The sequence below is a fragment of the Zootoca vivipara genome, chromosome 9 (assembly GCF_963506605.1).
Source record: "Zootoca vivipara chromosome 9, rZooViv1.1, whole genome shotgun sequence".
NCBI classification, from domain to species: Eukaryota; Metazoa; Chordata; class Lepidosauria; order Squamata; family Lacertidae; genus Zootoca; species Zootoca vivipara.
In genome coordinates, this window is record NC_083284.1 from 2,516,890 (window position 1) to 2,542,538 (window position 25,649).

The following is a 25,649-nucleotide window of genomic DNA, read 5'->3' on the forward strand; positions in this document are numbered from 1 at the left end:
TAGCGATCCAAATTGTGGGTGGGTGACAAAGCTTCGTGATGCTTTCAGTTCTAACTGGGTGGCCATTTTTAGAAGGTAGGAGTATTGTTCAGCTCTATGAAGTCTCCAGTGCGTAGTTATTAACACTATTACCGGTATTATTTATTAAATTTCTATATTACCTTTTTAATACTGCTATGGCTTATTTTATGACTATGTCTTAAAATAAGGGAAACAGGGTACTACTACCCCCACCTCAAGGACTCGTTCCTGGTCCATCACTGCTAGCTCAGACCCCCTCAAGGGAAGATGTGAAGGTAAGGGATATTTTTGCCCTGACATACATCACATTGTTTTACCTTATTTATAGCATTTGTTACTCAGCTGTCCAACAGAACAAAGCAAGCCCCTACCTTCAGGCTCACAAGAAGTGTGAAACACAAGGGGAGAAGAGCTTCACACTTAGAACTGGCCTTCATACAGTTGCAATCAAAATTATTCAACCCCCATTGCAAATTGGGTTTATTATCAAAATTTACAATTTATAAGTTGCCATTTCAGCTGAATTTGGGGAAGCCACTTGAAGCATCCCTTCTGCTGAGTCATTTCTACTGCTTTTGTTTGATTTGCTCGTGGCAAACAGCTGAAAGTCTGCAAATTTTGACAAGAAGCCTGATTTGCCTTGGGGGTTGAATACCGTATTTTTGGCTGCAACTATCTCAGCTCTCCGCGTCCTCTTCTCCAAGCTTAAATACCTAGCACCCTCCTCAGGATTGGTTTCCAGACCCTTGGTCATCTGGGTCACTCTTTTCTGCACACAATCCAACTTGTTGATCTCCTCCTTAAATTGTGGTGCCCCGAAACTGAACACAGGACTCCAAGCGTGGTCTGACCAAGGCAGAAACATGCCCTCCAACCTTTCTCTAATGAAAATAGGGGTGTCCCATTCCATGATGATAATTTTACTCTTTATACCCCACCCATCTGACTGGGTTTACCCAGTCACTCTGGGCAGCTTCCAACATAGAGAAAATATAATAATAAATCATTAACTTCTCTTTAACAGGATTGCTTTCCGACAGCTCTGGGGTCAGATAACTCTGTACCCTCCAACATTTCTCCCCTGAAAACAGGGGCATCCCATTGCATAATGATACTTTTCCTATTTATATCCCACACATTTGACTGGGTTGCCCCAGCAACTCTGGGTGGCTTCCAACATATATAAAAATATAATAAAACCTTCCCTATCCAGGGCTCCCTTGAGATGTCTTCAAAAGGTTGTACAGTTACTTATCTCTTTGGCTTGTGGGTCACGTAACCCCAGACCCTCCAACATTTCTCCCATGAAAACAGGGACGTCCTAAGGCAGGGGTAAAATCCTAAAAAAACCTCAACAACTTCAGCCCTTTAAAAAAAACACCTTCAAGCACTACAATCCTAAAAAAAAGGTCAATAACTTTGGTCGGCCCTCACAGCCCTTCACTTCATCAAATCTGGCCCCCTTTGAAAAAAGTTTGGACTCCACTGTCCAAAGGGAAAATGGGACATTCCGGGATCATATCACAAACTGGGAAGGCTTCTGTAAATCCGCAACTGTCCCTGGAAAACAGCAACACTTGGAGGGTCTGTAGTAGTAGTAATACCGGTAACAAGAAGAAAACAACCATGAACAACAAGAACAACAAGAAGGCAGCCCTGTTTAGGAAAGCTTTTAATAGTTGAAGAGTTATTGTACAGCATTTTAATATTTTGTTGGAAGCCGCCCAGAGTGGCTGAGGAAACCCAGCTTGATGGGCGGGGTATGAACCACAATTAATAAGAATGGTAATTCCATTAATAAGAATGGAAGGTAAATAGTGTTTCCATGTGCTGCTCTGGTTTGCCAGAAGCGGCTTTGTCATGTTGGCCACATGACCTGGAAGCTGTACACCGGCTCCCTTGGCCAATTATATATATACATATATATATATATACATATATATATAAATGGTAATTACAACAACAGCCGCGCCCCTTCCTCCTCCTCCCAGGGGACCCGCCATTCCGGCTTCTGCCTGGCAGCTGGAAAGGCCTACCGGGGCAGCCACTCAGGGCCCGCTCTTTCCCTCCCTGAGGCAGAGGACGAAGACGCCTCGGAGCCATGGCGGCGAGGGGGGGAAGGAGAACGAGGCCTCTCCAGGCGCGGACCCTCCCTCTCCGGTCCCCCGACGCCCCCCTCCCCGCCCGCCATCTTGCCCCGCTTACCTCAGCCCAGACCTCTACCCGCAACCGCCCTCAGAGCGCTATGCGCAGGCGCTAACAGGTGCCCTGGCTGCGGATTGGCCAGCGGGCAGAGGGGGCGGTGCCAACCGAATGAGCTCCCGGGAGAAGGGGCGCATGCGCTCCGCGTGATCCTTCCTGCGCGCGCGCGTCTCCGTCGGGCCCCTGGCTGCAGATTGGCCAGCGGGCAGAGGGGGCGGTGCCGAGCGATTGCGCTCTCTCTTGCTCGCTCGCTCCGCGTGATCCTTCCTGCGCGTGCGCTGTCGGCGCCGCCGCCCCTGGTTGCTGACTGGTGGAGCCTCCGTGACCAGAGGCAATCTAACCCGGGGACCGGATGGCGTCATCTGCGGGAAAGGGTTCGGGATCGGCAGGGCTCTTCCTTATCTCACGTACGATAGGTGGCCATGGGGCTTTAGAGTGTCGGACCTGGAAGAGACCAGGGTTCGAATCCCGCCGCACTCGGTCCCTGAAACGCCCAGTTACTGCCTAACCTACGTCACCAGGGTTGTTGAGTGGAGGAGGAGACTTACGCGCACCGCCTTCGTGGAAATTACTATTATTATTATCGATATAGGCAAAATGAATGAAAGAAGTAGGCAGCTGGTAAGCTAGGATAGCCAAGCACAATCTCCAGCTCCAGATCCCCCCTCCCCATCCCCACCCCTCCCCACCCCTTCTCTACATAAGTGCCTGGAAACTTCCATTTCACTGTATCTGAAGAAGTGTGCATGCACACGAAAGCTCATACCAAAATAAAAACTTAGTTGGTCTTTAAGGTGCTACTGAAGGAATTTTTTTATTTTACTTCGATCCAGACCAACACGGCTACCTACCTGTATCCAGCTCCAGAGGCAGTCTACCTCAATGTTACCAAGACCAGGTGCTGAGCATCAGGAGCAGGAGAGGACTAGGAAGGTGTTTGGAAACCTTGGAGGTTTTCAAGCAAGAGGTTGGATGGCCAACTGTCAAGGGTGCTTTTGTTGAGATTTCTGCATGGCAGTGGGGTTGGACTAGATGGCCCTTGGGGCTCCCTTCCAATGCTGCTACAATTCTGTGGCAATTAACGCTCTGATTGGGGTTTCCTACACGTGCCGTGTCTTAAATTTCACTTGCTGTGGCTGATAGTTGTCTTTCAGCAACATCTGGAGGGTAAAATGCCCCCCCCACAACTGCACCAGGGAAAGCTCTTTAACAGAGACAGCTGAGGGACCCACTTCACAAGACACTGTGTGTTTGGCACCACCTTCCGTTTTCGGAAACAAAGCAAGCCATAAACTTGAGAGCCAGCAGCTGGCCACTAGCTTCAGGCAGCAATACCAGAGAATTGCTGTTTTCCACGGGCCTCTTTTGAAAGACTCACCTCGTATTATTCAGTATATTTATAGAATCATAGAATCATAGAGTTGGAAGAGACCACAAGGGCCATCCAGTCCAACCCCCTGCCAAGCAGGAAACACCATCAAAGCATTCCTGACAGATGGCTGTCAAGCCTCTGCTTAAAGACCTCCAAAGAAGGAGACTCCACCACACTCCTTGGCAGCAAATTCCACTGCCGAACAGCTCTTACTGTCAGGAAGTTCTTCCTAATGTTTAGGTGGAATCTTCTTTCTTGTAGTTTGAATCCATTGCTCCGTGTCCGCTTCTCTGGAGCAGCAGAAAACAATCTTTCTCCCTCCTCCATATGACATCCTTTCATATATTTGAACATGGCTATCATATCACCCCTTAACCTTCTCTTCTCCAGGCTAAACATACCCAGCTCCCTAAGCCGTTCCTCATAAGGCATCGTTTCCAGGCCTTTGACCATTTTGGTTGCCCTCTTCTGGACACGTTCCAGCTTATCAGTATCCTTCTTATATCCCTACTTTCCCCCCTGCCAGGGACTCTTGGCAGCTTACAGTTAAAACAAGAGGTGAAAACATAGGGTGCGGCGGAAACCATCATTAAAAACAATTAAACATTAATTGTACCCCACCCATCTGACTGGGTTGCCCCAGATTACAGTAGAAAGAGCAAGACCCCAGCCCTTTCATTTAAAGCAGTCAGTTCCCAAAATCTTAACCTGCCCATCTAACCTCTTTAGGCAGGGAGCTTCAGTCTGGGAGTGGCCACCAAGAAGGTCCCCTCTTAATTAGAACAAAAGTAATGCAGAATAATAATAATACAACAATAATTTATTATTTATACCCTGCTCATCTGGCTGGGTTTCCCCAGCCACTCTGCCCCAAACTGAAACTTCGGACAAAGATGCCCACGCGCACAATGAATCAAGATCCCTGGAGAGTTGCCTCTACACTCTGCATATTCCTCAAGGGCAATCACTGAGCAGGTATCAGCCTCCAAGAGTGGGCTTAACAGCACCACCAAGCTCTTCGGTCAGTATTGGATCGCGTCCTCAGTAGAACCTCAACCTCCAAGAACAACAGACTGGGAAATCGCAGGGAGGGCCGGACCACACATGAAGCGGACTCAGGCAGCCTCCTCAAGAGCTGGAATCCCGCAAAGGCACCCCGCCTGCTCCTACTGAAGTCTCACAAGATGTCGCCACGGCCGCAGCGTCTCCTAACTTCTCCTGTGGCAAAAAAGTGCTCCACCAGAAAAGCAACGAGAAGTGGCTGTGGCTTCCAGATTCCAGGGAGATCTCACAGACCTCTTGGGATCTCTTGCTGGAACCTGGTAGTCACAGATGTGTGATCTCAGAATGCACAGGAGTGGCAGTGGCAAAGCCTCCTTCTTCATGTAATACCGTAGTAACAATAATTTATTATTCATACCCTGCCCATCTAACTAGGTTTCCCTAGCCATTTTGCGAGGCTTCCAGAATACATAAAAAACTTAGGAAACAAACAAACTTTAAAAGCTTCTCTATATAGAGCTGCCTTCAAATAAACATATACCGGTAGTTTATCTCTTCACCATCTGGTGTTCCATAGAGCAGGTGCCACTACTTAAAAAGCCCCCGCCTGGTTACCTGTAACCTCACTTCTCGCAGTGAGGGAACTGCCAGAAGGGCCTTGGTACTGGAGATGCTCCTTCAGGTATACTGGGCTGAGGTTGTTTAGTGTTTTAAAGTTCAGCACCAACATTTTGTGCTTTGAAGTGTATTGGGAGCCAATGTGGGTATTTCAGGACCGGTGTTATATGGTCTTGGTGGCTGTTCCCAGTCACCAGTCTAGCTGTCACATTCTAGATTAGTTGTGGTTTCTGAGTCACCCTCAAATGTAGCCCCACGTAGAGCGCATTGCAGTAGTCCAAGCGAGAGATAACTAGAGCATGCACCACTCTGGCGAGACAGTCTGCGGGCAGGTAGGGTCTCAGCCTGCGTACCAGATGGAGCTGATAAACAGCTGCCCTGGACACAGAATTGACCTGCACCTCCATGGACAGCTGTGAGTCCAAAATGACACCCAGGCTGCACACGTCATCTTCCAGGGGCAGTTACCCCATTCAGGACCAGGGAGCCCTCCACAAGTGCCCACCCTGTCCCCCCAAAACAATACTTCTGTCTTGTCAGGATTCAACGTTAATCCATTAACCGCCATCCATCCTCCAACCACCTCCAGACACACAGGGCTTTTACTGCTTTCACTGCTTGTGAATTGAAGGAGAGGTAGAGCTGGGTATCATTTGCATACTGATGAACACCCAGCCCAACCCCCCTGAAGATCTCTCCCTGCAGCTTCAAATAGATGTTGAAAAGCATGGGGGAGAGGACAGAACGTTGAGGCACCCCACAAGTGAGAGCCCAGGGGTCTGAACACTCATCCCCCCCCCACCACTTTCTGAACACGGCCCAGGAGGAAGGAGCGGATCCACTGTATGACAGTGCCCCCAGCTCCCAACACCTCTAGACGGTGAGGAGGATGTCATGGTCGACAGTGTCAAAGGCTGCTGAGAGATCCAGGACTAGGAAACAGCTCTCACCTTTGTCCCTAGGCCGCCAGAGATCATCAACCAGCGCGACCAATGCAGTTTTAGTCCCATAAGGCCTGAATCTAGATTGGAAGCGATCCAAATGGTCCATGATCCTCCAGATGTGCCTGGGGTTGCCCAAGAATGGAAGATTTGAGACTGGGCGATAGTTGGCCATAATGGCTTTGCTCAAATATAGCTTTTTTAAGATGCCATTTAATAACTGCTTCTTTAAGTGGGTGGGTCTGGGAAGATTCCCTCACAGAGGGAAACATTCACCACCCCACACAGCTCATTGCCCAGCCCTCTTTTATGAGCCAGTATGTGCAAGGATCAAGGAGACAGGTGGTCAGTTTCACTTGTCCAAGCAGCCTCTCCACATCCTCAGATGTGACAGACTGATGGAATTGATCCCATGTGACTTGACTAGACAGAGCTCTGGCACTCTCCCACCCCAACCCTGCCCCATGGTGGGGGTTATCTCCCTCCTAATCTGAGTGATTTTTATCTGCAAAGAACTTTGTGAAGTCATCACAGGACTGGACTCAGATGGTGAAGGTGGATCCGTTAAACGCCAGACGACCTGGAAGATGCAGATGCAATAGAGGCAGTGAAGAAGGTTCTCTTCGCAGTCGTTATCAAGACTTGGTAGGCTTGACGTTGAGCTCTGTGTTCAGTCTGATTCAGAGTGGGTTTTCTGCCACTGGCACTCTAGCCATTGTTTGATTGCCCACAGCCCCTGAAAGAACCACAGGGTCGCCCAAGCTCCATGCAATCGGAGAGGGCACTTTGGAACCAGACAAGTCAACAGCCCTAGTTAACACCGCATTCCAATGGGCCACCAGTAAATCAGCTGAAAGGCCATAATCATGGGATAAAACATCCCCTACCACTCTCTGGAAACCATCTGGATCCATTAAGTTGCTGAGGTGGACCATTCTGATCAGTTCCACTTCCCTGTTCAGGGTATGGTTCAATTCCTCCATCCACGATCAAGCCATGGGCGGCAGTGGTCTTCTGGATCATTGACCTGGCATTGCACAGCAGCACCTTAAGGTCATGTGGGACACCCTTGTTGATACCTGTAAACTTCTGGTCAGGACCAGACCCGGAGGCAGGGATAGTCGAGTAATCAACGAGTAATCCTGCCCCCTCAGTAACGACATGGTCTGGTCCTAGCAGAGCTCCTCCTCCTGCCCATGATCACTGAAATCGGGTGTCCCAATAAATCCCCCCCATTAGAACCTACCCAAGCCATCCCATTGGCTAGGGCTCACCCTGAAACTATCCCCTTAAAAACAGATTTCCTTTTTAAAAACTACAAACCTATTACTAGAAAATAAAAAGAGAAACAATGCCACTTGTGGAAATGAGTCCCATAGATTACGCACTGAATAATGCAGCCTCATTTGGAGACACAGAGTGCCTCCCCATGATGGCTGGGAGGGGCATTCCTTCTCCCATCCCACCAACGTTTTCCTAAGCCTAAAGTCAGATGAAACATTTGCAAGCACTTTGGCCTGAACCGGAAAATACTGTACAAGGAGACACCTTACCTCTTAACATTCCAACTTGTAGACCTGTTGTCTAAAATGCATGTTCTACTCCCCAAGTTGCTCAACAGGTATAGGTCATATTTGTTACCACCCCTACCCTAATCTGAACATTGAGAACTGATGGAATCATATAATAAGAGTTGGAAGGGATCCCAAGGGCCAATTAGTCCAGCCCTGCAATGCAGGAATTTCAGCTAAGCATCCATGACAGATGGCCATCCAACCTCTGATTAAAAAGCTCCAAGGAAGGAGAGTCCACAACCTCCCGAAGCAGACCGTTCCACTGTTGAGCAGCTCGCACTATCAGAAAGTTCTTCCTGATGTTGACTCAGAATCTTTCTTCTAACTTGAAGCCACTGGTTCAGGTCCTACCCTCCAGAGAGGAAGAAAACAAGCTTGCTACATCTTCCATGTGGCAGCCCTTTAGGTATTTGGAGAAGGGTATACTATCTCCTCCCAGTCTCCTCTTTTCCAAGCTAAAAATACCCAGCTCCCTCAACCGTTCCTCATAAGCCTTAGGCTTCTAGACCTTTGATCATCTTGGTCACCCCTCTCTGAACACTTTCCAGATTATCAATCATGTTTCTTAAACTGGGGTGATCCAGTGTTAGTAAGCGTGTGCATGGGCTAGGTGACTGGAGCACCTTCACCGATCTTTCGATCACAGGATCATAGACACAGCATTCCTGGAGAACAGGTCCTGGTGCAGTGGACTCACATCTGCTCATTGTGAGCACCTCAAACTCAGCAGAGTAACGGAAGCAAAACTGTGGAGGTTTTGAAGCATACCTAATTTATGTCTAACAGTCACAACAAATCACTACAGACATACACGAGAGGAGCAGCTCTCATACAGCCATCTTATCTCTACACAGATAAGAGTGAAAACCTTTTGTACCAGAGACGGAAGAACCGAAGAGCAGCTTCCGCCCCCTCCTTTCTCATGACATGAAAGCAGAACAAAAAATCAGGCGATTCTTGCAATGGGAGGGGTGAAAATGCCAATAACCTCCCCCTTTTCATACCAACCATTGCAGAATCTAACACATTTGCAATTTATGTACATATGCACTCAATTGTTCTGTGTTAACAACTTTTGTCAGTACAGTACATCCGCAGGAATTTCTTTCCCTGGCATGTATAACACTTTTACAATTCCTCTTTGGATGCATTCTCTTGCACAGTGAAGCTTAATTTGTAGGTACTTTGTTCTCTGTTTGCACCCTTCAGAGTGGAGTAAAGCTATGCAAGCTTTATTGTCCTGATAGACTTGAACAGGACAGGGAACGTTCACTTTTACATCTTCACATAGCTGTAATAACCACTCTATGTCCATAAGGAAGAGTCAAAGTGTTAAGTTCCGCTTTGCATGATCTTATGCTTACCGTTGCCTGCTTTCTACAAGACCTATCAAATAGACGTTGATTATACAGATAGCACACCCCTTGAAGTGCTTTTGCCATCAGTTGCATCACTACCAAAACTTGCGTCGGCGTAAATTTAAAGACCTCCAGATTTTTGGCTCGTACACCTTCATCTATAATGCATAGCGCCCTTCAAATATCTCGATTTGTGTTTCAGCGCCTTCTAGTCTAGAATTGTGGGTTGATTTGCATTCTGCTGAGCAGATTCACACTAACAGCAATGTCTGGTCTAGTACACCTTGCGATAAAACTGAGTTTACCTAATACACTTCTGAAAAATGTGGTACCAGGAAACACATCACAGTATTGTCATGTTGGTAACCTGTAACCATGGGGGTGTCTACAGCATTGACATCACTCAGGTTCAACTTTTCAATTACATCATTGATTTTTCGCGTCTGATGTAGTAAAACATCACCCTGTGCATTCCTCTCTACCTCTAGAGAGAGATAATTGCTGACTTCTCCGAGATCTTTCATATTGAAGTGTTTCTGCAGCTTTGTGAGAGTGTTTTTGTATATACTGGTAAGTTGAGAAACACTCAGAAGATTATCCTGAAGATGGGGAGCATACAAGACATTCTTAATTGTCGCATTAAGGCTCTTTAAAAACACAGTTCAATGAGCCAAGCTTTTTAGAACATCCATCCGCCTGATGAATCACTCCTTCTTCCTCATGATGAACTTATCCAATAACCTTAACCATACCTCGAAGTCCTTCTTGTCCTTCTTAGAAATGCGTACCCTGTGGTGAGGGGCACGGAGTCCAGCAGAAAGTCTAGCCAAATGTGCATAGAAGGGGTGGCCGGCAAAGTTCAGATGTCCAAGGAGGGATTGAATCTTCTTAAGGGTGACCTTTTCAAGAGGGAGAAGCTGCAATACTGTTTCCTTAAGGACTGCTAACTTCTCTTCTGGTAAACGGGATGTTTGAGCGATAGTGTCCAACTCGATGCCTAAGTGGGTCATGGTTGAAACTGGCCTTTCCGTCTTGTCTGCTGCCAAAGGGACTCCAAGTTCCTTAGCAAGGGATGCGAAAGCCTCTAAAAGAAAAGCACAATCCAAAGTATTAGCCCTACCACGAAAAGAAAATGATCTAGGTAATGGATCACGCCACCCAAACCTGTTCTGAAGCGAAGGGTTCCATCTAAAATTGAGCTGAATGTCTCAAACGCTGAACAGGCTACCGAGCAGTCCATTGGCATGGCTTTGTCCATGAAGAATGCCCCTCCAAACCTAAAGCCCAACCACCTGAAATCTTGAGGGTGGACTGGCAGAAGGCGGAACGTGGACTAGATATTGCATTTTGTGTGACAAAGCCCCCCCCAAATCCCAATAACTCACAACTGACACAATATTTAAGGTTTGTTTTGGGGGCATTATTTTGGCCACAACTTTATTTAAAATACAATTTAATTCTGAGTGTTGGCTTAGGCTTTGGTTAATCCTTCTGTCCACTCTAAGGGACAGGACCAATTCCACCTGACCATTGGGTCAGGACCATACCATCTGCCCATTTGGGCAGGACCAATTCCATCTCACCAATTGGGTCAGGACCAGCTCCGACTTACCTAGTGGTTGGTAAGTCAAGTAAACACCCCAAGGGATTGGAGGTACGGTTCACAGCACTCTCCTTCCCCCAAGGAGAGTTCCCCAAGGCTCGGCTCTGTAATGGACACACCATCCTTGCCTATGGCCGGATGAGTCCCTGAGCCCCAGGATTCATTTAACGGAATACTTCTATGAGGAGCAAGTAATGGGGGGTAGGCATTGCCGCCAACACTCATATCTCTAGCCATCTTTTTAAACCCTCCGAAACATCCCTCAACCAGGTATCATTCCCAACCGGGGACAAATGAACGCCATCTGGGCAGAAGAGGGAAGTGGCCTTGAATGTAATATCCGGGTGCAAAATTAAAGCCCCCCCTGAGTCTAAGACTATCTTGGAAATTGCGTTGTTAATGCGTTTCCTAGCTCTCTCCGTGGCAGCCGGGCGAAGGCTGCCCCTCCACTCGATCCGTTGAAGAAGCTGAGACCAGATCACAGTAACGCCCGGCATTAATGTCCTTAGTTGTGTCAAATCAGATTGAATGGCCATGCGCAAAGAAAGAGTGTCCATAGCTGGGAGATCATTTTCGCCTAGCTGTAGAACCAACGCGGTGGGGAACCCGAGAGCCAAAACCTTGCGCTGGAGCAATGGGAGGAGTTCCTGCCATCGCATGTCTCTCTTGCCCATCCAGGTTAAGCGAACGTGAGGTGGAAGGCCGAGCTGGAGCCCCAGGGTGGATTTGGCGGCATGGGTGCCCGCCCAGTGGACAATGGAGTGTCCGACTATCCAAATCCGCACTTCCTTACGGCCTGGGAAGAACAGAATAAACAAGCACATTAGTGACGTTTTCTCACATAAGACTTGTAAGCGTTGGACTTCCACCGCCCCAAATCTTTGATTCTGCCAACCGACAAACCCCAGTGGGCGGCCGTGGTGGCCGCCCCAATGCGGAACGAATGAGGAGCGTAATCAGCGGCAGAGCAACCACACGCCGCTATCACTTTCCTCATAACTCTCGTGACTTGTTGCCTTGTCAGGGGAGCGTTGTCGATATGTTTAAACAGAGGCCCGTCCCCAGGAGGCCTATCAGCCAAATATTTGGAGACTTCCTTAACTGGGAAGGGGCCCTTCTGGCCCGTAGCAGACAAACGCATGACTGAACCCCTGCCCGATTGATCCGTTTTAGAGCTCCCAATAGAGAGCAACAATTCCGAGGGTGAACACCCCCCCCCCCGGAGCCACACCAGCCCCCCCCGGCAGGCCGCCCCCGCACCGCTGGATGCAGCACCCCACCAGGAAAGGCGGCAAGCACTCAAAAACGCAACAATAAACCACAAGGTAAGACCAGGAAGAGGCTTACCTTTTAAAACTGCTAAAGACGGGGGGGAAGGAGGGGGGGGAATTAAGAAAGACGGACACTTCCCAGCCGGTCACAGGCCGTTGAAGCGCCCTGGAGGCGAGGGGTGGGAAAGGGGAAGGGAAAGGAAGGGCAGGGATGGTGTAGGGATGGATACCCTAAATTAAGAGTAAAGAATTAACAAAGGAGTAAGAAGGAATTCACAAACGATACAACCGTTTTAAAGCCTCTTGATGAGCAGGAACCAGCAGAGTGACCAGCAGATTCGCAAGCTTTTCAAAAGACTGAGGAAACCGAAAGCAACGCAGTCGTTAAGTTAGAAGTGGCTGTCAATCAAATTCTAGGCACGCCCCGTGACTCAGCCTAACTCACAGCCCACCCCCTCCCAGATTTCTCTCAGGCTCGTCCACAAATGCCACTACACTCTATGAGTGTAATGGTCTTTGCCAATAAGGCCCCCCTGCCATACCTCTGAATCAGCTTTATAGCTTGGTCAAGAGAGGCAAACTTCACAGAGCAAAGTTCCTTTGGGATTCCAATGTTGACAGAGACACCTTTAGGATAGGTCTGAAGAAGTGTGCATGCACACGAAAGCTCATACCAAAATAAAAACTTAGTTGGTATTTAAGGTGCTACTGAAGGAATTTTTTTATTTTACTTCGACCCAGACCAACACGGCTACCTACCTGTAACCTTTAGGATAAGATTGTGTATCAAGCGAAATTCCCCTGGATTATTTTTTGGTACTATACCTAGTAGAGATATGTGTAGACCAGATATGGGGGGATCAAGGAAGGGGCCAGCCACCCTGTGTACCAAGATTTCCTTATTGATTTTCCTTTTTGCGATTTCAGGCATTTCCCTAACTGCTTTTTTATTTGGAGAGTAACCTGAAATGGGTGGGTGCCCAACAGGTATCCTAAAGCCCAGTGAAAACCCTTCCCATAGGTGCTTCACAGCCATTTTGTTGGGGTATTTATAAAGCAGTAGTTTTAAAGGTGCAAGAGAATGCCAGACCAGGGGACATATTAGTAATGGTTTGTGCCTGATCCCTGGGACGGTCCAGGAGCGTTCCCAGGCCCATGGTGGGAATTCCCCCTTACCCCCACAAAGGACTGCTTGCCTTTAAAGCAGGAAGTCACCAGGTGATTCCCCAAGCACTTCTCACAATTGTGCACGTACTTACAATTAGGCCTTTGGCATAAGCCCTTATTACACCCCCCCCGGTGTTTGGAGGGAGGGCCGGAGGATGGGGCTTGCTGTTTTCTTTTCGAGGCCATTCTATTGCTGCAAACAGTAGCCTATAAACTCCCAACCACAAAGGTACCCAAGCACGCTGAGATAACACTATAATCCGGCTAGTTCAGTATTGTATACACTGCAAACCAGGCTTAAGAAACAATGCTCTAACCTGCAACGATACTGACTACCCTATTGACTCAAGCGGTATTAAATTCCCTTTAGTAATAATTCAATAGATTTATAATCGACCTTTAAAATTTTAAAACCAAATAATGAAATTTAATAATGATTAATTAAATTGGCTGAACTTATAATCACGATAACTTGCAATAATATTAGCTCTAGTAGTAATAAATTCTTTTATTAACTTCAATGATATTGTACCATTAGGACAGACCCTCAGGAACTTATGGGTGTCCATAATCGGACAAGGACTGTTTTGTGATGAAGGTGCAAGCGTTAGGATGGTTCCCGTGTGTAACTGGATCAGTTTTAGAAGAACGTATTCTGAGTTGCAAAGCGCACTGTGAAAACTTACACCACTAACACCCAAACTATCATGAGAGGAAGGCGATGAACCCCCAATGCACTCGCCAATATGGAGTGCCCCGAAGAACGCTAATGAATAAGGGGCCCCGGAACAACTGGACCAGCAGACGCTGCGCAACTCACCCCATATCCGCCACAATGTATCTGCAGTAATGGGCTTCCTTCTGTCTAGCGATGCTAAATTGTGTGGCAATGTCCCTCCTTCCCATGTAATAAAGACACAAGACGCAGTAAATGAGTTTAATTGGGTGGTTAAGGCCACAACTTTATTGATTATGAACGTTGAGCGGAATTGGCTTAGGCGTTGGAACCTATCAGACTATATCCGACTCCAACCCGTGTGTTGGAGCCCATGAGAAGTTGACCACCAGTAATGTACATCTACCGGAAGCCCAGTGATGTACATCTACCGGAACTCCTCCTGTGGCCACCGAAGGGGCGTGCCCTACAGCCCTGGCATCTCCAGGCTCAGGACCAAGCCCCGCCCCCGGAATCCTTTTAACGGAATTACTTCTCCAAATTTGGGCAGTTGCTGACGTAACCTGCCCCTCCCCGTCTCATTGTTATGCAAATTTCCAATGCCTAACCGCCACTCGAGCCCCCCAAGGCTCACCGCCAAATCCGCTCACGCCTGTAACCAATCTCTTATCCCCCTAACTACGTCATCTAGCCAAATATCATTCCCCAAGGGTGAGAGGTGTACGCCGTCAAAACAGTAAAGGGCTGCTTCACTGCGTTTTAAGTTTGGGTGCGAGATAACCTGACCATTCAAAGCTAGAACCTTGCGGATCACAACGGAGTTCAGGAGCCTCCTTGTTTTGTTTAATGCATTCGGGCAACGACCATCGCGCCAGGAGCGCCTTTCGAGCAAAGAGGACCAAAGCAGCGTCATCCGCGGGTAAGCTTCACTCAAAATATCAAAGTCATGGAATATATGCAATTTCAAGTCCACCGCGTTACGGTAGGGGAGGTCGTTCTCCCCCAGTTGCACGACCAACATGTCAGGGGGGCCCAGTGAAGCAGCCCGGTTCTGGATGGCTGGCAGCAATTCATTCCACAGCATGTCCCTCTTTGTAATCCATGAGACTGTAACGTTCTCCGGGAGGCCAAGACCACTCCCCAGACCAGTTTCAGTTGCCCTTTCCCGGGCCAATTGTACTATGCTGTGCCCGGCTATCCAGATCCGCACGCGCTGACAACCTGTAAAACAAAGAATGACAACCGGGGATCAGCCTGGCCACTGAGGTCATGCTAGGTACGAAGGTACCTTTTGTAAGCGTTCGACTTCCACCTCCCCAAATCCTGAATCCTCTCGGATGACAGACCCAAGTGCATGGCCGAAGTGGCTGCACCAATTCTGTGTCTAGCGATGCTAAATTGTCAAGAATATTCTCTGGAGAATATTCTCACCTCACACCACTACTGGTGCCAGGCACTGCCAGGTGTGCATGTCATCATCCAGCAATTTTTAACATGGAAGGTGTTGCAGGGGTCGGGGCGCCAAAAACATTTGCTGAAATAAGACAGCTGCCCTGTGAAGGCTCAGGGTATTAAGGGCCAGGCCTTTCAGTTTATGATAAACCATGTATTTCAGCACATTGGGTTCCCTAGCTGAATGTGCGTCCAGCGCAGGCTCTGCCCTCCTTTTAAGGCCACAGAGCAGACCAGAGTGCGATCTGGCAATGATCTGCCAAAGTTGTCGAGCTTTTTTAGGAAGCCACTGTTGTTGAGATTTTTGGGAAAGGTACAATTGTTCCCCCCCCTTTTTAGGGGGAGGGGAGGAGATAACTGAGGGGCCAAAGTTCTACTAGGAACACCCCGCAATCCACCAGTAGTAGATCACTATCTACTTGTTAGAAATGCCTCGTCTATCTGAAACGGCGTTTTGGTGGTCACCCCATCACTCCGTGGCGCAGAGGGGAGGCCCCGCTTCAACAACCTGCCGTGCCTTGCCATGGGTTGGGGATCCTGCACGCCAGATCACAAATTGTGCCCACCACTGGATGGGTGAGCTTTGGGAAGGTCAATGTGCAACTTCAACTGCATTGGAGGAACTGCAGCATTACTTGAGGGTCTTCTTCACACCTCCCTGGCTCTTTATTCACAAGCTTTCTTGTCTACATGCTTGGAGCAATTTCTGTTTACTGAGCTTCCCAATAAAACAGCCCCAAATATTTCAAAACACATTCCAAGGCTGTATACCAGAAAGTCAAAGGGAAGGGTGAACCGAGCCCCCAGAAAACTATTTCCTGGGTTATATGGTTTCCAAACCAAGAACTGGACTAATTTCTGTATCTACGCACAGAACTCCAAGGGGTTAAACAGCAAGGCCTGCACTATTTGCACCCATTCCACAGTCTTGCACAGGTCATTTCTTTGTACAGGCGTGCCAGAAATCCACTGTCTCAGGTGCAAAGCCTTGCGTTGATCGGTACTCTCCAAGGAGACAGCATGTTCTCCTGCACTTTGCCATCCTGTGAATTTTCTGTTCTGACGTCTTCAGTTTTTGCAACCTTTTGCACCAACTTCAGGAATCCACGCACCGCTGGGTTGGAACAGGCCGTGTTTTTCTCATTGACAGCTTCCTTGGCAGAGTCGACAGAGGCAGCCCAAATATTAGCTCTGTTTGGATGTTCAGCTTTCCCATGAGATCAGACTTAAGAGATTCAGAATTCTTTGTGATCCCCTCACTGCGGCCGTTCACTTTCCCAACGCATGGAAGTGCAACAGGGCAGTAAGAGGATGCAACAGAGGAAGGGAGGCAGGCACACAAATCCCAGCTCTTGCTCACGTGATGACAATTAGATGAGGGAATTAGAAGTCCAGAGACGGCTGCTGGCAAGACACAAAAATGAGTGGTGGATAACCTGAGGAGTAGCTCAAAGCAGCAGACAATGCGGACTGCTCAATGTGCCTGCAGCTACCAAGCTAAGGCTCCAGTGCTGACCAGCTGAGTACTCAAAGTGCCATGGCTCCTTAAGGAAGCATCCCTCTCCATTGGCATCTTCAGATTCCCTATGCACAATACCCAGCAGCACCACTATAGTTCTTGCCAAGGTCCAAGCTGGGCTGACGCCTCACCAATGGAAGCTACAGCAGCTCCAAGAGACCAAAACAGATGTTCTTCAGCCATATGTCAATGTCCTTGTCTGAGAAAGTTAAAGCCATCTTCCGTGTAGTTCTGAGCGATCAAAATAAATGCCCGGCCACAGGACGTCACAAAGAATGTGATCACCCTGTTGATTCCCCCCTGTGCACGATTAATCTTTGCAGGCGCACTGATGTCTTTCCAATGAAGCCTCTGCAACAGAGCAGACCAGATGATCTCAGCTCCTGGGAACTGCTCCCTGCACCAGACCAAGTCCCTCTGTATGTTCCAGTTGAGCTCTATGCCTTTCTGTGTGCCCAGGTGATTCTCGCCCATCTGCAGGGTAACATCTGGAGGGCCGCTGCCTGCTGCCAAAGCAGGGGCACCAGCCGCTCCCTATTCATGTCCTCCTAACCCAGCCACACGACGTGCAGCCTGTGACCCAGCCCAAGGTGGGATCCTCTCCCAGACGCCAGCATGCACTTCCTTGCATGGCACACAACTGTGTCCAGAAAACCTTATGGGCAGGGGCTGCAACTAAACAAAGCCAACATAATGCCGCCAGTGATGCCTCCAAGTACCCCTTTGAGTGCAGCCTATGTAGCTCAGTTGGTAGGCCATGAGGCTCTTGATCTCAGGGACAGGGGTTCAAGTCCCACATTGGGCAAAATATTCCTGCATTGCAGCAGGTTGGACTAGATGACTCTCGTGGTCCTTTCCAACTCTACAATTCTATGATTCTATAATTGTAGGGAAATGACTAGCACCTCCCTGGGGCTGTGCTACTGACTTTTCGAAGCCCCCCAAGGCAGCTGATGAGGCAACCCCAGCTGTCCTCAAAAAATGAGACCTATAAAGCATCCATGCAAGTCCTGCAATGCAGCGGGTTGTACTAGATGACCCTTTGGGTTCCGTTCCAACTCCACAATTCAATGGATGACATCTGGAGGGCTGCTGCCAAAGCAGGGGCTCCAGCCGTGGTTCAAGTCCCGCAAAATAATCTAAGACAAACTTTAATAAAACCCACGCAGCGAAAGCGGGGGATTGGGGAGAGACTATGGAAGGAGTTTTAAATTACATTCAAAACAGAGTCCATTTTAGGAAGGAGAAGGGGGACTGCGACAAAGTACAGCTACCGCCTGTCAGCGCAACCAGCAAGGGCCCAATATACAAGCAAACTTCACGAAAGCGGAGAGAAGAACGTAATAAAATTAAAGCTAAGGCTTACAGACTTTCTAAAAGGGGGGGGAGCAGTGAAAATACTCCATTTTGCTATCTGAATAAAAAACGAAAATTAAAACTAAAACTGGCTATAAATCCGACTTACCTGTGTGCCAGGGGAAACGGCAAATAAAGGGGAATAAATGCCATTGCCCACCATTAACGGAAGCCTCCAGGAAAGAAAATGGAAAAGAAAGCAAAGAGAGGACTGGAGAAACAACATAGAAGGAAGCGGGAGGAACAAGGAAACCCCTGGGATTGAGAACAGCGACACATGTAGTCATTTTAGAGAATACACAAATTGGAATACACAGGCGAATGCCACCTACAGGCCAGAACTAGAACGACAGGGGGAAAATAATTTTATAAAACAGGCGTGTCCAACAGGTAGATCGTGATCTACTGGTAGATCACTGGATGTCTGTGGTAGATCACTGGTAGACTGCTGGCTCACCCCAAAGAAGTTCAACAAGCTTTGTTCCCCTACAAAAAGCTCTACAACTTTTACCCGGATCCCCAAAAAACAGGGATTTCCATCCTAAAAAAAAAAGCTCAACAACTTTAACAAAAAAAGGGGGGTATATCACTGCCAGTTTTTAACTGCGAGTAGATCACAGTCTCTTGGGAGTTGGCCACCCCTGTTATAAAAGATATAGAAGACCAAATCAAGAGAAGTGAAGTACTTTATGAACTACATGTAAATTTAAAAAATGGACATATAAGTGAAAATAAAGGGAATTCCCTGACAAGTACAGACCGCCAAGAGAGGGAGAAAAGGGTAAAAAGGAAACAAAAGTAATAATTCCTAATGGGATCAAAAAAAGGACTCACAGCGAGTGGCTTAAATCCAGCTTTGAATTATTTACGTAGAACATCGATAATAGAAACTGAGAGCTATATGGAGATGAAAGACCTCATAGCAGCAATGGAGAGAATGGAAAAGAATTTAAGTGACAAAATTACAACATTAGATGGAAATATAAAAATAATAGACAATAAAGTGGAAAATATGGGCTCCAAGATAGAAAAGAATTCCAAATTAATTGTGGATCTTTCAGAACAAATCAACCAACTGACTGTAAAAAATAAAGAAATTGAAACAACGGTGCAAGAAGTTAAAACCAAAACTCAGAAACAAGAGGAGCAGATGAAAAAAATTCTACAAGACCAAAAAGATATGAAAAGATACCAGGAAAAAAATATGGAAGAAATTGACGAGTTAAGGAAAATACAAGAAGAAACCTATGACGCACTGGCTGTTCTGGAGATGAAACAAAAGGAACTGACCCTTCGCGTGAGGGGTGTAAAGGAGAGTCACGACGAAGATATATCTACAAAATGGGAGCAAGATCTGTGCTATGAAATAGAATACGAAGACTGGAAAAAATTATGGACGAAAGGTATAAACTTTACTGCTTGTTTTGCTTTAAGAGAAAATTACATGAAGATGCACCACAGATGGTACCTGGTGCCAGAAAGATTGGCAAAAATGAACAATTCACTCAATAACAAATGCTGGAGGTGCAATGGCATGATCGGTAGTTTATTTCATATGTGGTGGTCATACGCAATGATTAAAAAGTTTTGGGACCTAATCCACGAAGAGATTAAAAAATTAACAAAAAACATCGTTTGCCAAGAAAGCAGAAATGTATTTATTAGGCATCCTAAATAACAACATACCCAGCAAAAAAGTGAGCATCTTCATATACGCATCAACAGCCGCGAGACCATTAATAGCGAACAAATGGAAAAGTATAAATATTCCAACAAAGGGGGAGTGGATAAATTACGTTAATAGTTAGAATTAGCAAAATTGATAGATATAATTCAACACAAATCTAAAGTTAAAAAAACAAAACAATGGGAGTGTCTAAATGAATATTTAGGGAAACATGGTCTGGGAGCAAAAATCTGGTTGTGTCTAGAATAACCTTGCAGAAATTGGAAAATGGGACAATAGAAAATTCATGATGGAAAATAAATTAAAATGAGAAAAATAATAAAAAGGCAGATTACTTTTATGCATGCTGAGATAACTACTGTACGGAGAAGCAGTGGAAGTCGCAAATGTTGTACAATGTTATTCAATGCTATTTTTTCTCCTTTTATCTTTTTTCTATTCCTTCTTTTTTCCTTCCTTTCTGACTTATTTCGACATTCCACTTATGGAGTAATTCTTTTTCTTTTCTTTCTTCTTTTTCTTCTTCCTTCTTCATGAAAATTGATGTATGATTATTTCGAATAATTGTCTATGACATAATTTGCTGGTATGCATTTTCTTTTCTTTATCTGATTATGCATGCTTCAATTGAACATATGTATATTTTTATTTGAATTTATCAATAAAGGATTTTTAAACATAAAAAGAAAAGAAATGTAGCCATAAATCAGTAAAATCACATACTATTTGTGTATTTTGTATGCCACAAAAGGAACCAGTCACCAGAACCAACAGATTGCAGACAGGATCCCTGCCCCCTAGAAGCAACATCACAGGTGTGGCCACCACTACCAGAGAAGCCGGCTGGATCTCAGGGCAGTCCTGAATTTGAGCAGGGTTTGTGCTACACATGCAAGCTTCTCTTCCATTATATCACCAATGCAGGTCTTGACAGAGACCTCCAACACAGAACAACCTCCCTCTACATCCAGACCCACCCTCAGCCCCCTTCCCAACAATTCCTCACCTGCGGAAGAAGGAGCGACTCCTGGCACCACTTGCTGACTGCTCTCCTGCTTCTTTTCTTCGCTTTCTGCAGGAATACTTAACTGGGGACTTCCAGCCACACTTGGGCTTCCCTGCACACTTGAGGTCTCCTTGGAGGCTAAGGCAGCTTCCACCACCTGTGTTGCAACCTGCTGCATTATGGAGACAAGGGATGCTGGATCTATCTGACCAGGAGGAAGTGGGGGCAAGCCCGTTCCTTGGGCGAGACCAGCACCGACTGCGCCTCCAGACTGCAGCAGCGACAGGGCCTGCATGACACTTTGTTCTGCAAGAGGCGTCAATACCAAGTGCCACAGATCTTCACGTTGCTGGTCTCCTTGTTCCTGTGTTGCTGCCTCCTTCTTGGGCAACTCCTGATGGCCGGGATTTGTCTGCAGTGGATGCTCTGACTTGTTGGGTGGTTGTTCTCCCACATCAGATTTGAGGGGAAGTTGCCGGTCTCCTTCTTCCTGTGTTGCTGCCTCCTTCTTGGGCAGCTTCTGATAGCTGGGATTTGTCTGCAGTGGATGCTCTGACTTGTTGGGTGGTTGTTCTGCCACATCAGATTTGACTGGAAGTTGCCGGTCTCCTTCTTCCTGTGTTGCTGCCTCCTTCTTGGGCACCTCCTGATGGCCGGGATTTGTCTGCAGTGGATGCTCTGACTTGTTGGGTGGTTGTTCTCCCACATCAGATTTGACTGGAAGTTGCCGGTCTCCTTCTTCCTGTGTTGCTGCCTCCTCCTTGGGCAGCGTCTGATAGCTGGGATTTGTCTGCAGTGGATGCTCTGACTTGTTGGGTGGTTGTTCTGCCACATCAGATTTGACTGCAGGTTGCCTGTCTCCTTGTTCCTGTGTTGCTGCCTCCTTCTTGGGCACCTCCTGATGGCCGGGATTTGTCTGCAGTGGATGCTCTGACTTGTTGGGTGGTTGTTCTCCCAAACCAGATTTGGCTGGAGGTTGCCTGTCTCCTTGTTCCTGTGTTGCTCCCTCCTTCTTGGGCAGCTTCTGATGGCCGGGATTTGTCTGCAGTGGATGCTCTGACTTGTTGGGTGGTTGTGCTGCCACATTAGATTTGGCTGGGAGTTGCCTGTCTCCTTGTTTCTGTGTTGCTGCCTCCTTCTTGGGAAGCTTCTGATGGCCAGGATTCGTCTGCAGTGGATGCTCTGACTTGTTGGGTGGTTGTTCTGTCACATCAGGTTTGGCTGGAGGTTGCCTGGAGCTTCCTGCTTTTGCAGACAACGCTAAACAGGGGGAGAAAAAGCAAGTGGCTCATTATTATTATTATTAGCAGTAGTATTTATTAAATTGGTATACCGCCCTCCATCCATACATCTCAGGGTGGTTCACAACATAAAAATACATGATTAAAAACCCAAAAGATATAAAATAAAAACAAGAACAAAATGGAACCAATACCCCCCCCACCTCCCTGCAGTTCATCAACGCTCTATTTCAACAACTTCAGGTCTACCTTCGGGGACAATACTGCAGTGAAGCAGCAGAATATCTCCCCTGATCCTTGGTCACAGCTGAATTTGCAACAAAGTTCTACCATGCATTGCATGAGTGAAAGAGGATCATTGTACTAAGCAAGTGTTAAAACTACAAAGCAGGTGGGGGAAACTCCAGAGCAGTGAAATGGCTGAGATCAACCAACATCCCCTTTTGAAATGGGTTGCAGAGTCACTCACACAATGCAATATAGGAACAAGCCTGGTCTCCTTGGCAGGCATTATATTGTCAAAATGACAAAGTCAGGGAAAAACCCCCAGAACAGAACCGTATTTTTCCATCTACAAGATGCCCCTATGTGTAAGGCGCCCCCTATTTTCGGGGGCTCAGATTTAAGAAAATGGGGGGAATTGGCCCAGAGTATAAGACGCCCCCAAATTTTGATATTATTTTTTAGGGGGGGGGAACCTAGTTTTATACACGTAAAAATACGGTATTCACTGAGCCAAAGCCACTGCAGCACACCTGCCATTCTCATACACATAATCCTGTTTACAAAAAACCGAAGCCCAGTCACTGAAGCATCTGTAACATCCACCTTACCTGGAGATCTAGTTGATCTTCCCAGTTTTCTCTTCTGGATAGAAGAGCTTTGAGAACTCGAGCTGGGGGAGCTTGGTCGCTCTGAAGACCTGGATCTGGGGCTCCTGGATCGTGACCGAGTCTGACTTGAGGCATGGCCAGGGACTGAGTGTTGTGAAGCATCCGGCTTAGAACTGGTAGAGCATGGCAGTGGAATATGTTTTTCCTTCTTATCACCTTCATATCTGCAAGAGGCAGAAAAAAAAAGGATTTGAATGACTTTTCTTTTTCAAATGTAAAAGCAGAAATCAGATCTGCCAAGATGTTCTTTTTGCAAACGGAAATAAACTAGAAGTAGGAACTCTCAGAGTTAAAGCTAAAAGCATCAAAAGCCTACAAAATACAGCTGCAGTGTTTATTAACCATTTAATTCCTTAAAGATTTAAAAAAACATAGAGAGAGGGGCACTTGGAAAGCTCTCCCCCCCCACACACAAGTCATCTCTGCACTCCTGACTGCTCCAAGCTGATGGGCCTGCAGCATCCAATGACTTAAGGAACTCAGGTGCTGGCAACAGAATGCCCAGCTTCATACCAGAAAAGTATGGCTGCCACCTGCACTGGGAATAGCTAACTGCCTGCTAGTGGCTTAGCTCCAGTGCAACCCACAGCTGCTCACTCAGCTGGCCCCTAGAGCAGGGATAGGCAAACGCTGGCCCTCCAGATGTTTGGGACTACAATTCCCATCATCCCTAGCTAACAGGACCAACGGTCAGGGATGATGGGAATTGTAGTCCCAAACATCTGAAGGGCTGGAGTTTCCCTATGCCTGCTCTAGAGCCTTAGAACAAAGATACGAGGGCCTGCAGTCTGAGTTAAGCAGCTCCTCCATGTACTGGTCAGTGACAACCAGGAACCTGGGGTGGAAAATATTATCTGTCTGTGTCTGTGTGTGTGTTGTGTTACTTTTTCTGCAAAAGTGTTTTTTGTTACATACGGTAGTCTCTAAGCAGGTAGTGAACATGGGCCAACTGCAGATACTTGACAGTTTTACATTTTTGAGTTTTCTCTACTAAATACAATGAAAGACCACAATTAGATCACAGATCACTTTCTTGGGCATCAGAAAATGTCCCAGTGCAGAATGCCCTGACGCAAATTTCCCATTCAAAATGTCTCCGAAAACCCACACCATCAGGGACAACAGGGAACTGAGATTGCTGCAGCCTAATTCTCATTACTGAGTATCTTAGAATTTTGAAGTGTCAAGCATAGCTCTAGTGGCTTTAGCCCAAACGTAGCAGAGTTTTCCTGCACAGCGCAGAAGCTAGTTGAGGTGGAAATGACTAGTCGGCTAGACGCAAAATAACTATTTACAGGATTTATTAAAAGAAAATAAAAGCAGCAGAGTTTCTGCACACAAAGCAAAGCAAAATAAATCCTCTCTGTCTCTCTCGAACCATACGCAGCACTCCTACTCCTAACACCCAACAAGAAACAACTGTGCTAGCATTCCTAGATAACAGAGTTCAGTGCTGGTCATTAACCAATGAGAGAGCTGTTGCCAGGCCAGGCAGACCTAGGCTTTCTGCCAAGAGTTAATTGTGTGAAGCAAGAATCTGTAAGTTTCCCATGAGAACCAATTATCAGAAACTGAACAGAGTATTCATGTTGAGATTAAAAGGTTACCTCTGTAACAAAGAGCAGTCTTCTGGATTCCAGTCAGGATACCTGTTTCAAGAAAAGCCAGCAAAACAGCTGTGTTATTCATTTGACACAGTACATGTATTCCATTCCATTATCTTTCAGGAAAGTTTCTAAACTGTCAATTATTTCTCTCCCTTTTGTCCAAATTATTATCTCTTACTACTGATCTTCTGGGGAAGTTTAAAGATGATTCCACAAGGGTTCCCTGACTCTTTGACCCAGATTTCCAAAAGCTCCCTGGAATGAGACTCAGGTCCCAGCTCCTCCAAGAACTAGTTTGTCCTGAAGCCACACGTCATAAAACTCTGCTCATGCTCCACAGCCACAGAACACAAGATGAGATGCCACTGAGCTTCCACCTTCTTCCCTGGTTCAGCTCCACAATTGGCCTACAGACCACTTCTGCAAATTCATGCAAAACAGAACCTAGAGCAGGCACTGTTCCTTCAAAGGTGAGCTCCCACAACTTCCTTGGCTGAGGTTTGTGGCAAGGCATGTAAGCAATGGCTCTGCTGCTTTTAGCAAAGCCCTGAGGTATCCAGGCAGTAATTTTCAAACCATTTCAAATCCTCAATCTATTCCCAGTAAATTAAAATGAAAGGCCTTACTGCTGGCGTAGCTGAGCACATTTCTTGGAGTGTGCAGTAGTGCCCACGTGCAGATTCCAGTCCTACAGGGAGCGAGGGAGGGAAGAAATCAGCATGAGAACACAAAAATGCCTGCCTGCTAGATGAGAACAAAACGCCACCTAGTCCAGCATCCCATCTCCTGCGGCAGTCAGCCTGATGCTTCTGAGAAACCCACAAAATGGCCCTCCTCTGCTGCTGTTTCTCCCACGAGGAACTTTTTTAAAAAAGTGGTATATACATTTTTTATAAAAATAAGACACTGAGTTCCACTTAGTGATAGGCTTCTGTCTATAAAACTGCATAATCTCGTCATTTACGGTCATGAGAGTCCATGGCAGTGTTCAAAACTAGCCAGGTGCCAAGCACATTCTGCATCTAGATATCAGACACTTACAACCAAGTAGAGATGCCTGGGTGCCAGGATGCCACCTGACAT

General features: G+C 46.9%; 1 protein-coding gene across 13 annotated transcripts in view; it reads right to left on the bottom strand.

The window, feature by feature from the left end:
* The window catches only part of LOC118079504 (serine/arginine repetitive matrix protein 2), a 129,821-nt gene that overhangs the window by 97,797 nt on the left and 6,375 nt on the right, over nt 1-25,649 (bottom strand). For 7 of the 13 annotated variants that reach the window (XR_009558104.1, XM_060278305.1, XM_060278311.1 and 4 more), the window contains exon 1: nt 2,227-2,292. The exons of 1 other annotated variant lie outside the window; for it this stretch is intronic. Coding sequence is in view for 3 of the 12 variants with exons in the window: in XM_060278310.1 (XP_060134293.1) it covers nt 22,900-23,123; nt 24,567-24,608; nt 25,193-25,254 (328 nt within the window). In the remaining 9 variants the exon portion in view is untranslated. 5 more of the 13 variants (XM_060278310.1, XM_060278307.1, XM_060278306.1 and 2 more) reach the window with 5 other exon arrangements.